Source organism: Nestor notabilis, unplaced genomic scaffold, assembly GCF_000696875.1.
Source record: "Nestor notabilis isolate BGI_N333 unplaced genomic scaffold, ASM69687v1 scaffold10451, whole genome shotgun sequence".
Taxonomy (NCBI): Eukaryota; Metazoa; Chordata; class Aves; order Psittaciformes; family Psittacidae; genus Nestor; species Nestor notabilis.
This window is the reverse complement of record NW_009913354.1, coordinates 31315-50958: the sequence shown is the minus strand read 5'-3', so window position 1 is coordinate 50958 and position 19644 is coordinate 31315. Positions and strand designations below refer to the sequence as shown.

Sequence of the window (19644 nt, the reverse complement as noted above, 5' to 3'; positions counted from 1 at the left end):
TTCAGTGTTGTCGGTTACTTGCTGTTCTCTATAACGAACGGGTTTTCATGCTCAGTTTATGGGGAGAAAAAGCCTAAATCTAAAATGTCTCTAAAGGGAACTCCTTTTAAGGATTCTGATGAAAACTCAACTGATCTATGAGGTTTGGGGACTATAAAGGAAGAAGTGCAGTGATGTCTGAATTGGCACCTGAATCCTCAACGCTGGAATTGGATAGATAACTGGCATTTTATGGAATGTCAGTAAATTGGAGTTTGGCTTCTAACTTGGTTCAGAATCACTTGTGCTTGAAAGCGAAAGCTCAGCATCTTCATAAAACTGTGTGCAGACATAGTAGTTTTTTAAAACCTTCATTCTTCTTACCATATTTAGCCTCAACTTTCTAACAGTTGTAATTGTCCACAGAAAACATTTCAAGATAAATGCATTATCAGGTTTTGAAATTTTCTTATTTTTGTAAATACTAAGACCTGGGGGGCGAAATAAGGGCTATATTGTGGATTAAGTGAAATATCTCAAGCCTGTGCTTTTCTGATAACTGAACCTGAAGTGACCTTTCTCAGACACAATTACAGAGCTGTATGTTTTTCCTTTAATTTCATCAGGGGTTTAATTAGTATACAAATAAAACTTCCCTTATCTTCCTTTCTACCTAATTGGCTTGTCTTCGCTTATATATGAAGAATGTGAAAATGGGCTGTAATTAGGGTGACCGTGTTAACCTTTTTTTCTCAAATGTACTGTTGCCTAAAGGCCTCAAGGCCTAAAACCAGTGCTTTGGATTATTGCTTTGCAATCACTATGGCTCTCCCACAGGTTTTCTCATGAGCAGAAGGGCTTTGGGTGCTGCAGGTTCCCACTGCTTAACGGGATCTTCATTCTTCTCCCCAGTAAATGTTTATTGATTATCTCACTGCTCCACACTCAGCCTCCAACAACTTAATATCAGGTGACAGTCAGGAGAGTTCTCCAAGTAATTAGAGTAGAGCATTGAGGGAACAATTAGGAGCAGAGTTATTAAACTTGATTTATCCTATTCTCTCCTGAACACTTTCTTGGATATCAGAACATCACACTTTCACAATCTACCCTGGCTGAGAAATTACTGGCTAACCTGCTGCTTATCATTGTTGCCTTGCTGCCTTGAGGCACACCCTCTTGGTTTCAGTCACTCAGCTGGAAATATTAGAGTCCATAAAGTTTATCAAGGGTTTTAATTAGATCAATCTGAAGAAGGAAAAAAAAAAAAAAAGAGAGGCTTACCAGCCATTACCTTAGAATAGTCCACAATGTATTTGAGCAATTTCTGAGGCTTGACTTTAACCCACAGTAGCATGGAGCTTCAAATGAATGCTAAACCTGTTTTTAGAGAGCTAGAATCCATTTACATTTTGCTTAGATATTGCAATATTACTGATAAGTAAAGTATGAATCCTTTGGAGATTTCTGTAAATAATGGGGAAAGTTTTGAGTGTAATAAAGCAGCTGTACAGTCAGATATTTGATTTAATCATTTATATATTGCTCTGTCAACACCTAGTGTGGCTTGCTTGCCATGCCTCTCAAAGAGTTAGGCCTACATCCCTGTTATCATTTCATTAATAGGCCTGCACTTGCAATTGATAAGCAAGATTAGTTAGCAGCTCCCAGATTTTGAGACCCTGTGGGTCTCTCCATCATTTGTGGACAGTGATGAAAGCTTTATGCAGGAGCAGACAACTCTTCAGCCCCTGTAGAAGGATAGCTGTCTAGTAAAAATGAAATAAATATGCACCTGTCTTTCTTCACTCATTTAGATCACTAGAATCTTGGAGCCAGACACTGTTCCAGCAACCTCTACATCAAAACTTACTTGCATCAAAATCATTTATTTTACGTCATCCAGAGCTCAGTCGTGTGACTGCATCTTAAAAACAGACTTTTCAAGCAGATGGGAAAGTGGGTGAATGAAGCATTGGCACAAAAAACATTCTTTATGCAATACATCTTGTTTGTCAAAGGATGGGAATATGGTGGGAGGGGACTCAGTTTTCAGATCTGTTTCCTCAATGGTGACTTAGCATAAAACAAACAAACAGTGTAACAGTAAACACAATAAATGGAAGAAGGTAATGTTCTTTATTCTTACAGTAAAGATCACTCCTCTGATCCTTGCTAATCCACGTCTGGTTTCTTGGAAATAACTTTTCTGAAAATCTGACAGTTCACAAATCCAGTTGTTCGAACAGGGCTTTGACAGCTGTTGGTTTATTGGGTAGAATATCTGAAAGCAACACTTCTGGTTTTGGATATCTTCATGCAAATAATGCAGTGGAAGAATAAGATCTGTGTGTCTATGTTTTCTTAGCTGAAAATCACATTCTTCATTGAAAATAATGACAGAAGAGGCAGAATGGAGTTATTCTACTTGCGGTAATTTAATCAAGACTGATATTAATATTTCTGGGGTTTAGAGTTTCTTAAATAAATTCCTGATTGGGTTTTTTTTTTTGTTTTTTTTTTCTTTTGTTTGTTTTGGGGTTTTTTTTTCTTAAAGTGGTGATTAATCTCAGCCTGGATTTTGTAAAATGCTGAGCAGAGAGTTCAGGTGGTGGTGCTGTACCTTCCCCAGTTACACTGTTGAAAGAACTGATTGCTTTTTTGTCTTCAGAAAAGTTTGAATGAAACTTAGACCAATCCGCAGATTTCAGTTTCTTTTGCAGGATTATGCAGTTTCATGCTATACTTTATTATTTTATAGAGATTTTCTCTAGCATATTTTTTGAACTGCCTTTGAGTCTTGGTTAGGTCTAAAGCTTTTTCAAATTAATTGAGTTTTCAGTACCCTCCCAAGTTTTATCAGCCTTGTTATATACTGTTTTTAATACATACCTACAGCATAATACATCATCTCTGTCTTCCACAGTCCAGATCAAGTACCCCTGAGTACAAATTATGCCAAACTTTCTCAGAACTGAAGCAGAAAACATACCCATACATTTTGAAAACAAGGCGCAAGAGCTTGGTCTTGCAACAGTGCAGCCTTTTCTGTCCTATGAGTTTAGAATCTGACAGGGAATTTACATTTTGTAAAATAATGTTTATAGCCACCTATTATAATTTTTTTTCTAAGAAGGCAATTAACAGCTTTAAGTAAAGTGTAACATTTAGCAAACTATGAAATCATATTATGAATACTGCAGTCTATAAAAGTATTGATTATCCCAGGAGAAAGGAGTAGCAACTAGCCAGGTTCTATGTTAATTAGTTCTGTGTGCTATTTGTCATCTATTGGATTAATCTGAATTGATTTAAAGCATGTGTGAATTCTAAGCTGAAGAGAAACATTAAAAGAATACATGTACTATTTTGCATATTGGAAAATTAATGTTAAAATATAGAGAGCACCATAAAATAGCAATTTATTCAAGATTTGCAGCAAAACTGTTCTTAATGCAGTAACAGAGAATGTTAGACTCTTATTCCTTGAATCCTGAAATTACAGAATAGGGCAGAATGTTTAACTAAATGATACTTTGTTTATGCTCTTTTTCTCTGTCAACTATTTTCTTTAATGTTCATTTAAAATTAAGTTTTGAGACTGTACTGTTTTCTTTAATGGTGTACTCTTGATTATTTCTACTGTGTTTAGATTTAGTATTTCTAAATATAGTACCTGTAGCATAGTGTATGTACCTGTTTGATAAATAGATCACTTTGTTCTGTAGAACATAGGCAATATACTAAAAACTGGGTGGTTTTGAGTTTGTAATGTTTTTGCTAGAGAATTCATAAATGGTAATGGTCCAAATCTACTTCACAGTCTGTCTGTTTTCCACTTTGTTTAATAGCCTATGGCATAAATTGAAGTTAATTATTTGGGCTGACAAGTAACTCTGCTTTCTGTCTGCTTGCAGAGACTCTCTGAGGCAAAGATGGAGCTGAGAAGAAAAGATCAATCTCTGCGTCAGCTCAATAGACTTCTTACCCAGCTGGAGCAGGACAAGCGTCGACTGAAAGAGAGCATCCATGATGCAGAGAGTGCCCTCTGCATGGCAGCGAAGTGAGCGCTGGGACCTTGGGGAGATCACTTAAAACGGACAAAAGATCAATTCTTACTTTCATGCACAGGGTTTTAGCCCTGGCTAATGTAATGCTAGAAAACAAAAGTACATCTGTCTCTCTTTGAAATTCAGTGATAGTCCTCTAAAAAGAAAACTGTAAGTTCAGGATACTAGACGGTATGTTTTCTGTAGTTATCCCATAGTAGTGTTCCAAATTCAGGGTCCTGAAACAGCATTAGAATTTTTGTTTGCTAATTATCTTACTGATTTAACAGCATCTCTTTGGCAGATACCCAACACTGTTTATTTAAGAAATTACTGCTTTTTTTCCTCTCTGTTTCCACGTCTTTTTAGAGAGATACAGTTTATTTATAATAAATACAGAAATGTCAGCTACATGACAGGTCTTAGCTGTCAAATGGTCTGAAAAATGATTTTGGACCTCATCTTATCTGTGGAACAGGGTAGCTCTTTCGGCTGATCTTGGAGAGTTTTGGATTTAGACATAAAACCTATGCCTTTTTATACCATAATCATAATCTTGAAAAGATTGGTAGTCAGAAGTGTTCATTGACTTGAATGAGATTATTACTAACCTCTTACGGTTATATAGTCAGATAAAAAGATAACTCTTTGTTATCTATTACTGTAGTATGTACTTTGAATATTGTTGGTCTATGGCTAAGATTTAAAAAAAGTTTAATTTAAAATTAACTTTTCTTATTATACACGGCATACATTTGACATCAGAGAACAATAGCCTAGAAGCTTTAAGGAGTTTATGCACAATTGAAATAATGTCATTAATACAGTTACCAGTGAAATGTTTAACGAGCTAATTAAAATGACAAATGTTACTTGGTATAAGTGTAGAATAAAGATGTGACCTGAAGAAGGATTTGCTCAGAAAAGCTTGCTCTTTTTCACCCTGCCCCAATCTGTTTTACGTACTCTCATAAAGATCATTTCCTATGGCCCTTCAGAAGAATAACCTTCAGAATAGGTTATTTCAGTGTGAAGTGGTTTTAAAATTGGTTTTATTTCTGTGTATTGTATCAGTTGAATATTGACAAAAAAAAACCCATACCATTTATTGTTCTACCAACTTTTCATAACAAATGTCTTTTTTTAACCGTTTGGAATATAGGAAGAAGGTGAAATAGACTTCATTTTTGTTCAGAAAATCTTACTTTAATACCTTTTCCATAAACTGGGTGATTGTAAGAAATACATGGGTGTGTTTCAAGTTCTTTCCTAATCTTTTGTACTTTAAAGGATAGCAAGATGGCTGGCTCATTCTGAGAATGGCTATCTTGATTGTCTTGCAGTGATGGCCAGGAGTTCTGCTCCTCTTTCTTCCAGAGTAGGAGGCAATTTTAATAAAAATGTCTATTACCCTGGGTCCAAATTTCCATCTGAAAATAATTCCATGTTTATGATGAACACCTGAGAGTATGCAAGGAACAGACTGACTACTGTGTCAGTAACTAACTCAGAAATCAATGGTGTTTAACTGGCTCTGTAGAACTGACTTCACCCAGACAGCTAGCAGTCACTACATAAGTGCAGCCAGCAGAGAAGCATGTCCGTGTCAGTCTAGTCCAAATAAAGGCAGGATCTTGAAAAGAGGAAAATATATGTAACAGCTTTATTAGGAGTGTAAAAGCCAGTCCTGCTTTTCTGGACACCTTCCTGTATTTGCTGCTGGGATAGTATAAATCAAGGAATGAGGAAGCAGTAGTCATTCCAGGCAGAGCAACGCCGTGGTTTTGACTGGAGAAAAGGAGGTGCAGGGGAGATCTTGTCATTCCATACAACTACCTAAAAGGAGGTTGTAGTGAGGTGGGTGTCAGTCTCTTCTCCACAGTAGCAAGTGGTAGAACAAGAAGGAACGGCCTCCAGTTGCACCAGCAGAGATTGAGATTGGATATTAGGAAAAAATTCTTCATCAAAAGGTTTGTCAAGGATTTGAACTGGCTGTTCAGGGAAGTGGTTGAGTCATCATCCCTGGAGGTATTTAAAAGACATGTAGATGTGGTGCTTAGGGACATGGATTTAAAAGACTTGTAGATGTTGTACTTAGGGACATGGTTTAGTGGTGGACTTGGCAGTGCTGGGGTTAACAGTTGGATTTGACCTTAAAGATCTTTTTCTTTTCCACACAAATGTATAATTATGTGACTTCTGTTTTAGGAAATGTAAGAGCTCAAACAAAATACTCATGTAGCTAGCAAGGTGAAAGACAGTCCTGGCAAATTAAGGTGTATCAGGTTTTCTGGCATAGATTCCGTTTGATTTTCTGTGGTGTTTTGTTGGTCATGCTGTTTGGTTCCCCTTAGTTAATTCCATTTCTGACAATTAATCAGATGAGACCAAGGGTTTTTATGGCAGCATAACTGATCAAAGCTGTCTTTCTTACTGAAGCCCTGATCTATCGAAAGGTGTGAAAATAGTATTCCATTTTCTAAACTTCTGTTTCGTAAGGATAGGATCCTTGACTGGACTTCCTTCAGAAAAGAACAGTGGAATGTTCAGGTTTAGAGAAGACAGGAAGACATTCATATAAGTGCATAGTTGTTAGGCCCATAAAACTGGTGAAAAACATAGAATTAGTCAGTGTTTCCCAGTACAAATATGTAATATGTTCCTGCTAGAGCCTGGACTCCAGTCAACACCCGCTTTTTATCCAAGACTGCAGATTTCTTCTCCAAGAACGATAGTTGTTCATCCACAACAGAAACGTCTTTCATACAGAACTGTGCCATGTAGTGGTCCATGGACTATTTTTTAGGATTTGCATTGGAGATACAAAAAGGAAAGACACAAACCTAACAGTTCGAGCCAAACCATTATTTTTAAAGAGGTGATGGTTATAAAGTAGCAGAAAATTAATTTCTACATCAGTAGAGCTTCAGTTCAATTAACTGTGGGGTTTTTTGTTGTTGTTTTCTCTCTTGTAATAGAGACAAAGAATTGATTATTAGTCACATGAAATCTGTGGAAGCCACTCTTCGTAAGGTAAGAATAAGTGTTCTCTCTGCACTTGTATTTCAAAACACGTTGAGGTTTTAGAACTGCTTATTTTCAGGGAAGTAGAGGAGTAGAAGTTGTTGAAAAGCAACTTCCTTTCCTTAGAGTTTAAGTTTCCACCTTCAATTTCTTTCAAGTTAAAAAACGATTTATAAAAATAATATCTTTTTATAAAACTATAGTGAAATAAAATACAATTTTGTAGTACTCTGACATCTTACTCTTAGTATAAAGTTTATTACAAAATTCCTTCCCTCAGCTTAGCAGTGTTTCTGATTACCAGATGAAGACTATTGATCATCCAAACAGTTGGTAATTGCTGCTAACTCTCTACCGAGCAGGGTGGAGGTCGTCTGGTGGGGTCACGTATGTGATGGCCTTAAGACATTTGGCTTTATCCATGCTACTTTAATCTTTGATGCATGATAAGTAAATTAAGGAAAAGACAGTAAGTAATAAGCTGTCATCAAAAGCTTTCATGATACATTTTTAAAAACCTTTTTTAAATTGAATAATAATCTGAAGTTGTCTCTTTGGCTTGTACTATTTTGCCCTGATATAGTATTCTTTGAAGGTTTAACAAAGCTTTATATATTAGTTATGGGTGGTTGTTTAACTGTAGCTCTGATTGTTTTGTAACTGTTCTTAATCCAGAGCAACACAGAATGGAAGTGGGTTTATTACCTCGGAGTATTAATTTCCCTTTTAACATCTTGAATTCCCAGCAACATGGGAATCTGCTCCTTACATTAGTTTCTGTTTCCACCAAAATTACTATCCACTGAATTTTCAGGTACCTTCTTCAATTTTCTCTTTTCTTTAATGTTCACAAAAAGTGACAGTACCTAGACTGTGTGCTTTAAGTATTGCAATCTGTGCTATTAGGTAATGTCTTCTTAGTGTCCCCATCTTCACACTCACTTCTTTCAAGCTTGGAAAATGTATGTAATGCAGAAAGTGATGTTTTGTTACAGTAACATGTACATGTAACGTCCTTGGCCTTGAGAATTTATTGCAAGTTTATTTTCTGATTTAGAAAGCTGTGCTGTATATGCAGAAGGATTGAAATGTTTGGAGAAAGGTTGAGGGAAGTTCACGTGCTTAGCTCTCATTTTCCTTCTGCAGAAAATGGATCTAGGAACTGCCATCTTTGAGAATGTTAGTTACCACACCTGCTTCTTAGTTCTTGATGTACATAGTTATTAGGCCTAAATCGCTTATTATTGAGTAGCAGAGTAATTTATCCTTTCTGGTTTGTCAACCTAAAGAGTGAAGAGAACATAAGAATTAGAAATGTCAGGATGCTTCCTTCAGCGGGAACTAAAAAGAATTGATTGTAAATCATTCATAATTTGACATATCACCTCTCCTGGAAAAATAAAGGGAAATTATTGATCTTTGTTTGGGAACTATCTGAAATGTAAACCCTACATCATAATGCTAGCTAATTATCTAACATTAATGAATTTGGCTTATGTGTAAACTATCAAGTTTACGCTGTTGTTCTTAAAGATTTTCTTACACAGTGAAAAATCAAAACATAATGAAGTAGATGAAGTACCGGTAAAGGAACCGCAAGCCTGTCTTTTTCACTGTAGAAATTCTGGGAACTGCTTTTGTTTTCAAAAGAGAAATCAAAAGAAAATGGATAAAGTTCATTCATTCATCTGGAGCTGAATGAATATTACTATTAGCTGCAGGTACATTTATGGGATTTTGAAATTGAACATTGTGGTATTTCTGCATTGATATATTCATGAGCAAATATCCACAAAATTCCACTTCATCACTTGCAGGATCTGTGTTATCAATGCATAATGCTAAATTTTTGCTTACATTGCTCAGAGGGGTTTTACAGACATCCTTAGTAATCTTAGTTAGACTCAGGAGAAGACAGTGTATACTGTTATCCATTAAAGTGACCCCATTCTCTTCTCTACAGGAATTCCAGAAGGTAGCAGTGTAGGTACTGGATCATCTGCCTTTGGGTATACTTGAGTGTAACATTAAGCAAACAAAGCAAGAAGCAGCACAGCTGAGGGAGACAATCTCTGTGCATACTTCTAGTACAGCTCTAGACAAGGGATCATTTACAGCACTTACTGCCCCCTGTGACTGGATGAAAATCTAGTGTCGTGTATTTGGCTTTGTCAGCAAGTGCTTGGACGTGCTTGTGCCCAGAATGATTCTTTTAAGACCATTTCAGAGCCATCTTTTAAAATCGTAATGAATATTTGTGAAGCATAAATGTTGAAGAACTTTAGCATGTGCTATGCTGAGAGAGAAACTATTTTTAGCAGCTAGTTCCATATCCTTTATAACCAGCAAGATATTCTTTAGAAGGTTATTTTTTTATCTTATCCTGGGTCTTGTCATGTTACCTATCTTCATCTGACTCCCAGAGCTGGACTAGTTGTACAAGAGTTCTTAATACCATTAAAATAAGAGCTCTTTCTTGTTTTTTTTACCATCTAAATATTGAAGACAAATATCAAAGTGCAAAATGAATGTTTTACCCAATAATAATAATAATAACAACCACCACCAAAACAACAATACCAAGGACAACAAAGGACCATAAGAATTTTGTTGTTGTTTCTGGGTTTTTTTGGTTTGTTTTCTTTCATTTGGGTTCAGAAAACAGATGCTTTTTTTTTTTCTTCCTTCCCTCTATACTTAGAGAATTTGTGTTTGTGACTTGAACAATTCCTTTAGAAAAAGAAAAAAACTCAATGTAAGATGCAAAATGGTAACAAAAAAATAAATCTTTACTGGAAGAGTTCTTAGTAGAAAATCCATCTGTTTAAAGTGCAAATGTAGAGTTTCCTAAAAAGTCTTCTCATCAAAGGAGAAAGTATTTAAGTAAATGTCTTATTTAAAGAACCATCTGTGGTCCTTTTTTCATGTATGAAGAATAAATGATTTCTTAAAACACTTTCCTTTCAAAAAATATGCCCTCATTACAGTTGACAAACTTTACTTCATTATTAATTTCTTACGTATTTTTTTAATACTGTTTGCATAAACAGAGTAAAAGACATTAAATCTGTTCACTCTATACAACTGTATTCCTTAACCTGTGTAGATGATGACTTACAAGTTATGGTAAACCCATTAGTGGAAGAAATAATTTTACACTATCTCTGCTAAAATCTTCAGACTTCCCTTTGTATTGCTTCTCAGTTTGTGTGTGTGTAGCGGCTTAGCCTTGGCCAGCAGCCAGATGCCCACCCAGCTGCTCTCTCACTCCCCCTGAATAGGGCAGGGGTACAAAATAGGGTGAGAAAGCTTATGCACTGAGATAATAGCTGGGGAGATTGTGTCCTAGTTACTGTCACAGGTAAACCAGAGTTGACTTGGTGAAAATTATTTCATTTATTAAAATAGATATGGGTAGTGAGAAACAAAGACAGAAAATATTTGCATCCATCCACCTATTAGGCGCAGCTTCACTCCTGACTCCTCTGCCCATGCCCAGAGCTGTAAGGTGGGGGGACGAGGGGCAGGAGATTGCACTTACCCTGTAACAACTCTTCTGTGCTGCTCTTTCCTGCTCATACTGTTTCCTTGCTCCAGCGTAGGCTCTCCATGAACTTCAGTTCCTTCAGGAACTATCCCCTGCTCCAGCATGGGGTCTTCCATGGTCTACAGTGTGGATGTGTGCTTCTGTACAGCTCTCTCTGTGGGTTGCAGGGAAATACCTATTTCAGTGCCTCAAGCACTTCCACCACCACTTCTTCGCTGACTTTGGTGTTTGCAGGGCTGTTCCTCACTCTTTTTTTTTTTTCTCCTCCTCTGCCTGTTTGGTAGTTCTTGCCCTTTCTTAAATACATTTTCACAGAGCGGCCACCATCATGGCTGAGGGGCTCAGCAGTTGCCTGTGGTGGATCTGTTGACGGTGCCTGGAAGCAGCTGTGCCCAGGACAGGGCAGCCTCCACTGCCAACACCTGGGCACCTACACCTGGTACAGTGCTGTAACTGCTCCTTCTTCAGCCTCCCTAGATCCCTGTTCTCTAAACTCCGCCTATGCAAAACACCACCATGGGAGGTCATCCAGTGAGTCAGCCTGTACAGAGACAGAAAATAGTTTCTGTTTCCCATTGTACTCTTCACTGTTAGGGTCTTGACAAGCTTTATGGGCTGACAGAGTTTTCAGCTTGTCCCAGCCCTGGCTGCTTAGGATTCGGCCGTTTTAACAGATTAATAAAATACCATGTCTTCACAAGCTTAGACTGTGAAGCTGATGAGCTGTGATAATGAGTCCATAAAAAACACAAAACCCCCTCCCCCAGAAATCATTTTCCCAGTACTGGTTAGCAACCTACTCATTCTGATATTTTGGGACAGTTAAGGAATCAAAGCACCTATCCACTGTCCTCCTTTCCTTTTGGCACCTTGTCAGAAATATTCTTCTTCATCCACTTCTGTAATGCACTTCATTTCTGCTGATTGAAGGGTTCATACGCCAGCTGGCAGAACAGCTTCCACACAGACCCATCAGCAGTTGCCTTGAAATCCTTCCACTTTTGTGTTTTATTGCCTTGCTGCTACTCCCTTTCCACCCCGTTGTCTTCTCCGAAATGTCCCTAAACTGGCTATGCATGAGATTTGGGCCCCACAGTTCCATCAGCTGGAAAAAAATCTGAACACTGTATGATCCATCCTGTTAAATACTTGTAAAATACAAAGACAAAAGTATCTTTCTTTATCCAATTTAATGATGTTTTTAAAACAAGATAAAGAGACAGTTGAGGATGGGGTGAGACCACTGAAGACTTGAGAATTAGTAATGAAGTAGCATTAGATTGCTATTTTTCACATGGTCTTTAGCAATAAAATGCATTTTCTTATGCCAGTGGTTTTATGGCCTGTGAGAAATTAATTTAAAATAGGTATAAGTCCATATACGAGTGACTACATCAGTAAAAACATTCAGTGTACGTGTCATTAATTGTTAGTTTCAGCAAGAAGACCACAAACTGATCAGGCCTTGAAAAAACAGGATGTTTGTAGGGCTTAAGTTAGTTGTCACAGTCAGTTTTCAATAGGTGTGACCTGATACTTTCAGATGTACTGATCATCCACAAATGGGGATCTTCAGTCTATCATACTACTTAGTTATCTCAATAATGATTTAAAAGCTCTTGTTTTAGAGAGCTCAACTTGCAAATTTTTCCCAAGCCTAATGTCACTTCCCAAGCTGGTTCTTCTGTGTGTTCAGACACATTAACGGAGTGAAGCCTGCTTGAGTGTGTGCTTAAGGGTCTGCTCATTGCTGTGGTCCTTGGTTTATTTAAGCTGTCCCTATCGCAGGGCTATTGGTACAGTGGGTATGTGTATGTGCAATAAAATCACAAAGAAAACCCAGTTAGAATATTAAAATTTTAAATGACTGCTGTAAGAAGTTTGTAGTAGGAAACAAGCTATTATTTCTCTGTGCTAAGAAAACCTGCAGTATGAAGATTACTTTTTCTCCTCTTCCATCTCAAATTAGCATATCCTCATTTGAATGTTTCTGAATGACTTTTGTTTCCTTCCCTAGTAATCTGACTTTCTTGATCCTTTTTCCTAAAGATCAGTTGTGCAGGACATACAGGTGTTAGCACAGCTGGCTTGCTGATGACAACTCTGTCCATATAGCTGTCTAGTGTGTCATCACTCATATTGTTCAGTGTCATTCTGACCTAGCCAAGCTAAAAATGGTACTCCAGCTCAAGAGGGATTTAAAAACCTTGACAAACTAAAGATAAGTCATTGCTGAATGTCATACCCATGTGCTTTAACTGTTTTTATTTGATATATATATCTAAATAACTAATCTAATTTCAGGGTGCATTTGTCTTTTTTTTTTTTTTTTTTTTTTTTTTTTTTGGAGCCTGAGTAAATACTTTGTGTAGTTTGCCTTTAGTAAGGAAAAATCCTTGTTTGGAGAACTGAACTGAACTGTGGAATTACTGAGTACATTAACTGTTATTTTTTCCAGACATAGGTTCATATTCAGCCCAAGGTCACTGAAATCCATTCATAGGGGATGTATTACAGTGCACATCCTGCTACTATAGTGAAGCTTAGGTGCAGTGGTCAGTGTTTGCAAAGAACAATTCTGGATCAAATTAACATGTTATTCAACAGAGAATGTAGCATGTGTATGTAGTAATATGAGAAAGCTTGAATTAAACTTACAGGTATTCAACTCTGAAAATCAATTTCCAGAACCGTGACTAGTCTTTAAGGTAAAAAAAAAAAAAAATAAAAATCCAAGAATACCCAAAATGTCAGTTTTATGGGCTACATTTCCTTACACAAATGCTGTTATGTAGTAATTAATGTTCTTTTAGAAGCCACCTATTAAATGGCTTGTATTGTAATTAAATATAGATTTGCATGTCAGTAATCAAAAAGGATAGTCGCTAAATATGTATGTTAATACAGATATTTTTAGTAGATTTTCAATTAAGTGAAACGTTCGGTATACCTAATTACATTCACGTATGGCTATCTGCTACAGCAGGGTATGTGCAAATGCTATTTAAAAACTCCACTCAGAATTCAGACCCTTGAGTTTGGAGACTTATTCCTTGTTACGATGAAACAGTGTGCAACAATCTGCCTCCCTTTAATGGACACTCAGACATAACTGTGATGGCCATTTAACTACTACCCATTCAGCTGTTCCATGTAGCTCGTTTTCCCTTTCCCTCCTATGAAGCGCTGTTTTGTCTAAGTGAGATACACTGTGATTTGGTGTAGTTTGGTTTGGCCTTCTTGGGGATGGGGAAAGATAGAAAAAAGAGGTTGAGGGGTACTTTTTGCTGTTCAGTTGACTGGTTTGGTTCCCAATGTGATTCCTCACCTGTTTCACTTTCTAATTATGGCTGTAGTTTTCCATTTTTCAGATGTTTGATTTAAAGTGCCTTCATTTTAAGCAATGCAATCTTGTCACAGGTAGTTTCTCTGATTCTGGAGTGGTCCTTGATTGTTGAAAAATCCTGATGGAAAACATGTCTGTGATTGTATAAACCCACATTCAGTAAGATGAATATACATTTTTTTTTGAGTCATTTCCTTATTTTCAGGGCAGACTTGGGCTCTAGTGTTTATGAGCATATAATATTAACAGATTATCTCGTTTCCAGCATGGTGCTTTGGTCTGTACTTTTTTGGATGTTGCATGTGCCAGATCCTTCAAACCAATCTTTCGGGGTCTCCTCTCCCTTAAAGGGCTAACGCTTCAGGTGTGATCATTGTTTTCTAGAGAGCTTAGACTCAGGAATGACAGTAGAAAGATCATCTGTGTTGGCAACTTATTTGAAGCACTGCTGTTATCAACACTGTTCATTACTATTGTTGGTGCGATTTCATTCATGTATATTTACTTGTATTTTTTAGTACAGAGTAAGAGAACATCAACAAGCCATAACTAAATATTAAAAAATTAGAAAGTGTTCCTGAAGAATTTCATTCTGTTATTCAGTGTATATCCATATTATTCTCTTTAATTCCATGATCATTTGTGCCACTATAACAAAGACTTGCCCATTCAAATAAGTTACTATATAATTTACCTCTGTTGAAGTGCTTCTCATTGAAAAAGGTGAAGGACTATGTTCAGTAGATGTGCATGTCCTTGATTTGAGTGATATGACTTCCACTGTACATACTGCCCTGGAGGGCTGGACATTCTGCAGCTAATCAGCCACATATTTACATGACTGTGGTCAAGACTAAGATGTGGTTTGCATTCATATTGCCTCCTTCTATTTTAAAAAGTTCTAAAGACATTTTTGTTAATTATATGTCACATGTAGAGCACATAACTGTGGTAGAAACCATTTTGCTTGTACTCTTTTAGAAAGATTTGCATAACATATTTGTAGCTTCTGTTACCTCTGCGATATGGTCATCTCAAAGTCAAGCAGACAAAGTCTCTGTTTGCCATTCATGCATCACCAAATCATGGCATCATTGTGGTTTCTGTTTCACTGTTTAAATTGACCATGATATGCTATGCAAAATAGTGGTAGGACTAATCTTGCTTTCTTTTCACCATAAAAAAGGATTGAATTAGGCCCAAATAAGGAACTAAAATCTCAGGTCTGTACTGTTCAGACAGTAACCGGGCAAAGACATTAGGGAGGGCTAAGCACATCTTAATACCATTTATAACTTGCTATTGGAATAACTGGACAAAGCAGGTGAAACTATGTGGAGGAAAAACAAAGGAGCGAGCAAAGAAATGGACTGTAGACAAAATTATTGTTATCTCCGATCAGTGAATTTTTAAGATAGTTTTTGGACATGTAGAATTAGACCATCAAATTCTACGCCTTGGTTCAGTCAATAATGTAACTTCAGTTTATTATTCATTTTCAGCTTTGATCTGAGTTAATCAGTACTTTATTGATTTTAAATTGAGTGGCTATAGTGTTGTCTTCTATGTTGCTCTCTTAATTAATTAAAAAGTTAAACACTGTCATAAGTCACTGTGCTCCTTTGATTTAAAATGTTTTGAGTCTTGTACTAGAGTTGCATGGATCCATTTGTGCTTTTGCCGGTTTCCAGACAAACAGTATTTATGTAAGTCTAAACTGAAAAATCTGATGATACTTAGCAGCCTGCTGTCACAGTACTTAATTATGCTCCACATAGAATCACATCTGAAACTTTTCACAGTCTCTGCCTAAATTATGTTTACTAAAATCAGGAGTAGCCAAAATCTTGACTAACGTTGGATGTAGTTTCATTTATGTATTTTTTTTCTTTATTAATTTTTGAGTATAGGGAGGTGGAACTGGTTTTAGATGTTTTTGATCACTGCAGTAAGCCTGATTAGCTGATCAGGGTTTTTTAGGTGATACCATTAGGTCTCTAGCCTAAGCAGACCTCTCAAAAAAAATACTCTTGCTTTAGATTTCATACGGAGAAAAAAAAAAGTGTCATCAAAGACAAAAAAGCTGTGAAACGTGCATCATAAAGCTTAACTACATATGATGTTTTTTATTCCTCTCAAGCTGCCAAAAAGGCCCCTTAAAAAAAAAAAGTAAAAAAAAATTACCAGTTTTACTTTTGCCTGATAGTTCTGTAATTTGAGTATGTGAATACTGCGCTTACTTCCTTGGAAAATAAGGAAATAATCACAGTCTACCGACTCCTGTTGGTAAACTCATGATGTTTTGGAAGCTCAAAAAGCAAATAGCCAAGAAGTGATGAAATCTGTTAACTAGGTTTTCATGTAGATATGGCCCATCCAGCATGATTCTGCACGGGCATGGCTGTTACAGCTTTCCGTTCCTTGAATAGGTAGTCAACTTGAAGACTCTTTTCACTGTTAGTGAAACAATGTAATGATATTTGTACACCATCTGCCCAGCCTTTTTGTTCTTGTACTTTTTCCTGAACCCTAGTGAGTATTTTTCAAAGGAAAACTGTAGCTTCAGTTTCTGTTTCTCAGTATGCATGTCAATAATGGGTTTCACTCTTTATGATCGAAGTGTTTACAAACACAAAAAGTTTTGGGATTGTTTTTTAAGTAAGTTGTGAATTTTCATGTCAAATATCATTCTCTTTAAGGAGCTAATATGTGCTTTTCTGGTGCAGTGGTATTAATGTCATATGTTTACCACAATTCAGCCAAATTAAAAAATACTTCTGTATTTCATTGTTCAGTGAGTATCAGGCCCCAGTTCTGAAATGGAGGGTTTGAAATTAATAGGGTTAAAAGGACTTCCACTGTGTGTATTGTGTGTGTATTATACCTACATTGCTTATACATTGTTTTTTTCCCCCTAGTATTAGCAATCTGCTTTTGTACTTTGACATAGGGATTTCCCTTGTGAATTTTGTCACAGAAAAAAGAGAATCATCAATATCGCAGTTAAACTTGACTTTCAAAGCTAATAGTATCTCATTTGGGGGCTGAAATTTAATAAATTTTCTTTGATTCTGGGTGAGTTTTTAAACATCAAACAATGAATTGGCCAGGGTGCAGTAAAATATTTAGATCTATTGACTACGGTTCAGAAGGGTAGAAGGCAAAACACTGGTGGTTTGATGTTGATAAATTCTTAGTACCTTAATCCACATTAATGTTTTCTTTTATCTGTATGCATACGGGCAGCAAAGACACTGAAAAGTTGAGATATATAAGCTATAAAAATGTAAATCAAGTGTATGTATGTGTGTGTGTATGTGTATTTAAAGAAATGCATTTTGTTATATTCAGCAAGGTTAACATCTGACCAGAATTACACATGCTGACAGAACACTCTAGAGAGTATGTTTGTTCCACAGGACTGTATATCCTGAACCTAGTGCACTGTGTGTGCAAAAACGTGTAGAAGACCTTTCCTGTTATAAAAATTGCATCATAGTGCATATGTTTGGCAGCCACAGATATTGACAGGAATTCTTTAAGTCAACCTGGGAAATGTAGGGCTCTCTATTCCCACAGAACAGAGCAACGAATAAAATAAAATCTTTTCTTCTTTGTATCAGTAGATTTACACATGCATACTTCTTTCAATCAGAGCAGATTTCAAAGACTGTGCTATTATTTGAAGTATGTTCACTCATAATCAACATTTTACAAAAAACCTAATTTTGTAAGTGGTTACAGAAAAGTAGTCTGGGATTTAAAATGAATGGTCATATGTTTGAATTAATGTTTGGTGAGCTATTTTGGGCAAGGGAGGCTCCAAGAAGAATTGAAATTTATTTTACATAGTATTCAGTAAATGTACCTATTGTTTATATGTATTTAGTGTATATTCAGTATATGATTTAGTATCAGACTGTATATTGTTAAAGACAGTAAATGATTTTTGCACTACTGGCTACTGCTACTCAACAGATACGGTCTATGCCACGTGAATGGATTTCAGCTATTCGTCTGTACAAATACATACTTGTATGGATTTGTGTCTATCCATCTGTATTAGAATCTAATCTGACTGCTGGGATCTCCTGGAGGTGAATATGATAATTTTAGTGTTAAGTAGAATGAAAAATGGGTGTGTGGCAGCATATGGTGTATGAACGTGTAAGTGATGTGTCCATGGAAGTTATGTGCTAAATATGTTCCCCCCCCCCTGCCGATACACTGACCACGTGTTGTTATATGTGGAAAGACGTTGGGTTTTGAATACCGACGACGACACTCGTCTCGTGTGCAACGCTGGGCACCGTGGCTGTGTCCGCTCCCGTCACTTCCCCGAGTTTTCACCTCGGCGCCGGTGCCGCTCCGCGGGCGCGCGCCTGTCCCCGTTACCAGCGGTGCCGCGCGTGGCCGGGAGGTGGCACTGTGACACCAACGGGATCGGTTGGGTCTTGCAGGAGCGGCGCTGGCACCGCTCGGGGGGGGCCGCGCCGTCCTTCCCTTCCTTGAGGCTGCCCGCAGAACTAGCGGAGCACCAGAGCGGCCGGGTTCTGTGCCCCTTCCGAACGGGCGTGGTAGAAACTGAGTGAAAGTCCATTGGTAACAGTGCGTTATTTCTCACAGTGAATCCACAATAAGAAATCTAGTAGCAGCTTGGGGGTTTCTGTGGGTTTTTTCGTTTTGTTTTGGGTTTTTTTGGAGCTTTCTTGGTTTTTGGTTTTTGGCTTTTTTTTCCCCTCTCCTGTTAATTGCAGAGCTACAGGTCGGTTTATTTTGCTTTGTTTGAGGATTATTCATTTTAATCTGGGGTTTAACTGAATTGATAATAAAATGAACCTTATTGTGAAGGACTGATATGATCTCTCTGCAATAGACAGAATTCACGTGCCCAGTTTGTGTTTGTATGATCATATGAACTTTTAAATTACATAGCTGATGTTTGTGTCAGTAGTACAATTTCTGTTTCTTTTTTTACGAGTTTTTTACAGCAGACAGGTCTGTGAAATGTATGTACCAGGTGTGCTTGCGAGCCCTTAGTGGCTCTTCTTTCCTTCTCGTTTCAGACCAGGGAAGATGCTTTTTCTTCTTAACATTCTCTCCCAGCACTCTGAATTAGAGATTTATTTGCAACGAAAAATCAATTAGTCCTAAATTTATTCATGGATTTCAGGTCCAGCGATCAATGCAAGTCCACTCAGTGGGCTCAAGGGGACCCAGTTCATCCCAGTTAATGTGTCTGAAGGGGAATTACCATTGATGCTGTTTTTTTCCCTTCAGGTCAGAGATCAGACCTTGCTGTCACGGACTGCGGCAACCAGGAATGACTTCACCCTGCAGCTACCCAAACTGCACCTAGAGACCTTTGCAGTGGAAGGGCTGAAGGGCAGGCCAGAGGTTGTGGCATTTCAGGTTAGAGTCTAAAATAATCCTGTTTATTTTCTTCCTTTATGGCATTTGAGGTAGAACAACAAGCTGGGCTGCTCTGGATATGTGGAGAACAAAAAGCTTCAAAACTATTGCAGTCAACAGTTGAAAGGGAAATAATTTCCATATATGGTCTTGAATATGGTATTTCGGAGATGATGTGAACTTTAATTTTGCACATGTAATGTTAAATAACTGATGGGAATAGGGCCATGGAAAAATATGGATGTTATATTTGAAAATTAGTATCACCCTATCTCAACCCCCCCTTC

General features: G+C 37.3%; 1 protein-coding gene across 1 annotated transcript in view; it reads left to right on the top strand.

Annotated features, from left to right (window-relative positions):
- CCDC171 (coiled-coil domain containing 171) overlaps window positions 1-19644 on the top strand; it is a gene marked incomplete at its 3' end in the record, with an annotated part of 86363 nt that overhangs the window by 47401 nt on the left and 19318 nt on the right. The window contains exons 13-15 of the mRNA XM_010023169.1: window positions 3897-4042; window positions 7007-7061; window positions 19226-19357. Coding sequence (XP_010021471.1) covers window positions 3897-4042; window positions 7007-7061; window positions 19226-19357 — 333 coding nt within the window. The remainder of the gene's footprint in view (window positions 1-3896; window positions 4043-7006; window positions 7062-19225; window positions 19358-19644) is intronic.